General features: G+C 24.6%; 1 protein-coding gene across 1 annotated transcript; it reads right to left on the reverse strand.

The window, feature by feature from the left end:
• Positions 1-531: 531 nt before the first annotated feature.
• LOC127128562 (uncharacterized protein At5g19025) lies at positions 532-1,870 on the reverse strand. The gene has a single exon (XM_051057910.1). It carries the CDS (start codon positions 1,510-1,512, stop codon positions 862-864), a length of 651 nt encoding a protein of 216 aa, XP_050913867.1. The 5' UTR covers positions 1,513-1,870; the 3' UTR covers positions 532-861.
• Positions 1,871-4,785: the final 2,915 nt, after the last annotated feature.

Genomic DNA, 4,785 nt, shown 5'->3' on the forward strand with positions numbered 1-4,785 from the left:
AACATGAAAATCCAGAACATTTCTAAGATCAAAACCAGAACAGCAGCAAATTCTGTAACCCCGCAATCTATAAAAAAACATTGGTAACTACACAAACATAAAGAACTTCAAAACATATGATGTACTAACACAAAGGCATAAACATAGACGAGTAATATTTTAGAAATTATAAGTAATCGAATGTAATCACAGGTATTGATATTGTATATGTAGATGTTGGAATGTGACACTTCCCAAAAACCGAACACGCCATCAATCTAAAGTGTCAGTGACGTTGGAATGTGACACTTTCCAAAAACCGAACATGCCATCAATCTAAAGTGTCCGTGACGTTGGAATGTGACACTTCCCAAAAACCGAACACACCATCAATCTAAAGTGTCAATGATGTTGGAATGTGACACTTGTCAAATACCAAACTCGCCATCAATCTAAAGTGTCGGTGCTACATAGTCTACATAGCCCGTAACCATGAGAAATAATAGAAAACCACAAACATCAAATTCAAAAGAACAAAAACAAAACTGCAAATTATTAAAGTAAATCAGATCAAAGTATTATGATATTCCAAGGTATAAATAACCAAACTGTGTATGATCCAAAGTTTCTTACAACTTATTGCCATGGCAGGCTTATTTAAAGACAATCTAAATCCCTAATAAAATGACCATCAACGAAGCCCAGACACAAACACAGACATCAAACACAACCATACGTGTCAATATCGGTGTTGTGTCTATGCTACATGGAAGACCATGCCCATATAACTATAACCAACTCCTCTTCCCCAATTAGGATCAAATTCAGTATTCGAATTCTCTCCTTCCTATGAGTTAGGGAGTCTCTTTTATTTTCTGTATCCTATTTCTTGATCTTTCTATTCTTCTTTGGACCCGGAACTTCTAACCTACCAACAGAACATCCACACTTTCCTCTAAGAACAAGAACAGCCCTTCCATTAATCGGCGCCATCTTCTTAAGCTCGACTTCAAGTTCGCGATGATGATCACACGGAATCTTAAAAAGACCCTTCTTAACTCCACCACCATCTTTCCCCAACGAAGACGAATTCTTCACGCAATCCTCAGTTTCCAACTGAATATCAAACTCGGCAGCATTCTTCAACCCCTTGCAATTAGGGTTCCCACATTTCCTTGATATATACGACACGAAAAACCATGTGGCACAAACAGCACATGAAGCACTAACACCTATAGAAACATAGATCACAGGAGCAAGAGAAACTTCTTCTCTCACCAAATCAATAACCAAACAACAAATTTTGAAACTTTCACTCATCAGAAATTGAATATAAGGAAAAACCAAGAACCCTAAAGCGGTTATAACAGCTATGAATATAACGACATCAACGACCGCCGAACGAGATCTTTCGCAAGGCGGAATCTGAAGAGAATTGAGTGTCTTACGGTTCCTCGATTTGGGGAAATCGAGGGAATTCGCCATGGATGATGATTGGTCAACGGGAGAGATTGAGCTATGGAAATAGACCATTTCAATCAGGAAACCCTAGAATTGGATCAAAACAATCGAATTGGATCGACCCAGTTCGATTAAAACTCACAAGATTGGAAATTTGAAGTGATCAACAAGATTGAATTGAAGAATTGTTGTTAATCAATGGATCCAAATTGAATTGGGGATTTTTTTGTATGATGGATTGAAATTGAAATTGAAATTGAAATTGGGATTGAGAGAGTGAGAGAATTGAAATTGGGATTGAAATAGAGAGAGAAATGGAAGTGGGTTTAGGGTTAGAGAGAGAAGGTGAGCAGAGGAAGAAGCATCACTGCTTCATTGTTTTGCTATCATCTCATCTTCTTATAAATATTTCAGAATTTTACATTCATTTTGGTTAAATTCGACTTTTTGCATTCCAAATTTATTACACCTTCATTTTTTTTAAGACTTTATTTTCAATAAAAAAAATATTTTTAACAAGTTTTTAAATTTTTTTGTGGAATAAGCTTTTCATGTTAATTAGGATTAATTGTATGTATGACTTTAAAAAGGCTTATGAACTCTTTTATTTTGGTAGGTTAAATTTTTGTATTCTTTGTATATATTAAATTAATTAATAAATTTAACCAAGCAATTGGCGATAGTCCAGGAGAATTCGAATTTGATTTTTTGGTGGAAATAATTTTGGATGGACTTCCGAACTTTAGATTATTAGAGTCTTTTTTCTAGAAACCGAAGAATTAATATAAAAAAAAATAATTAATAAAATTATTTGTTTAATATTATTATTTTACTTTTTTTATAATATTTTTATTTGTTAATTTTTCATTTTAAAATTTATAATAAATAATTGATTCCAAAAAAATATATTTATAATAAGGAATTAAAAATCTGCTTGATATTTCTTTTAGGTTAAATTCGTATTTATTTTGCTTCCTTAACTTTAAAAATATTATTAAAAATATAATAATTTTATATATCAAAATGGTTGACTTACAAGATATGAACAAGTTTTTTACACTATAATATATAAATAAATATTATAGTAATATTGAATTATTTGTCAACAATTTATACTAATTTAATTCAATTAACACATACAAATATTCCAATCATACAAATAAATTTATAATGAATAATATATTAAAATTTAAAAATAATAAATAACTAAAAATAAAAAACTACTATAGATATGACCTACAAAAGAGAATATAAAGAGTCAAAATTATACTGGTTAGGATTGAATAATTATTATTGTTTGACCGTATAAAAAAACTTTATATTTATAATATATATAAATTCATGAATTAAAATTCATTAATATTAAATATAAATTTAAAAATTATATTAAATTTTAATTTTTAATAAGAATGAATCACATGATCATTTTATTCTTAAAAAAATACTGTAGGTTATTTTTTAAGGAAAAGAAAAATCACATATTTTTTAATATTTTTATTCAAATTAATATGATCAAACATTGATGTAAGACTTGTAAGTTTATATTATATATTAACTAATTTGAATATATATATATATATATATATATATATATATATATATATAATATATATATATATATATATATATATATATATATATAATATATATATATATATATATATATATATATAAATATCGAAATGACATTAACTTTAATAACATAACATTTTTAATGATTCTTCATCACATATTCTTAAAATAAAAAAAATTGTTTGATTTTAAAGTTATTATCATATAAATCATCTCTATAAATTTAACATTAATAAAAAATTATTTAATACGTCAACGAAATGCTTAAAAATTATCGACTAACAAAAATTTAATAAACCATGAATTTTGATAATTCTCTTTAATATATTAAATGATTTTTAATTGATGTTAAATTTTATAAAGATAATTTGTATAATAATATTTTCAATTCAATTATAGATTTTATTATACGGATATGCATTAAAAAGTTATCATATGTGTCATGTTATTAAATTGGACGCATTGATGTTATTTGATCGTAATCGTATATATATATATATATATATATATATATATATATATATATATATATATATATATATATATATATATATATATATATATATATATTATATATATATATATATATATATATATATATATATATATATATATATATATATATATATATATATATATATATTTAATTAACCATAAATGATTGTTTATATTTTTAAAATACTTATAACTAAAATTAAATATTTTTGCAATTCAATGAATATGATTGATTCACAATACGGGAAATCTTTAGTCCTATTCTAAAATGATGAATTCAATTTATTTCAAAATAACAAATTTTTCCATTTTTATTATAATTTTTCTTTTTTAAAAACTCTACTTTTTTAATTAATATTTCTTGCAACATCCTTTTCAATTTAATATTCTTCATATTATTATAAATATAATAATATTAAATAAACTTACTTTATTAAAAATATTATTTTATTTTTTATTTTTGTATTTAACAAAATACATTTACTAAGAAATTATTTTAACAATAAATAAAAATTATTCTGGTACTAAAAAGTACTATATCAGTTGAACAATTTTGTAATTAAAATTTACAAAATCAGTAATTATTGAAAGGTCAAACAAACTACTTTTATTGCTCCTCCTTAAAATAAGAATAACTGCTAATTATTATTTTTGTAAATAATTTAGTATTTTTTTTACACAATAAATAATTTAGTCATTAAAATATATTTTTTAAAATAAATAAATGATATATCGGGAATTTGAACCTTACATAATTTAACTACGGATAAATTTATTTTAAAGAGTAGATGTAAAAAAAACTATAAAAACTCTTTAATAAGTGATAAATTTATTTTAAAGGGTTGGTGTAAAAAAAGGAACTATAAAAACTCTTCATATGATACTGTAACTTGAGTTTTTCCTTTGACGTAATAAATTAACTCAGTCCTTTGGATAATCAATTGAATTAAGTCTAATAAGTTTGGATCATAGTTCAATTAATTTGAAAGAGTTAAAACACTTTAGAGATTCTAGGTTCAATATTTGGTAGAGGTAATTATTATTAAAAAAATATATATAAACAGACAAAATAGTTAAATGATTTAATTGATATAGACCGACAGTACCGTCAGTTAATCATATTCGTTGGATATTGAAATTTTTTTAAAAATCTATAAAATAATGCAAATGGGTGATGGTGATGAATCGATATTGTAATTCTTTTTACAATGACAGTATATAATAATTAATCTCATAGTTAAATTGCGATGTTTTTTCTCAAAACACAATTGATTGAGA

Source organism: Lathyrus oleraceus, chromosome 3, assembly GCF_024323335.1.
Source record: "Lathyrus oleraceus cultivar Zhongwan6 chromosome 3, CAAS_Psat_ZW6_1.0, whole genome shotgun sequence".
Lineage (NCBI taxonomy): Eukaryota > Viridiplantae > Streptophyta > Magnoliopsida > Fabales > Fabaceae > Lathyrus > Lathyrus oleraceus.

Excerpts from the sequence above, each read along its gene's own strand:
- LOC127128562 (XM_051057910.1), bottom strand. The coding sequence starts at position 1,512 with ATGGTCTATTTCCATAGCTCAATCTCTCCCGTTGACCAATCATCATCC.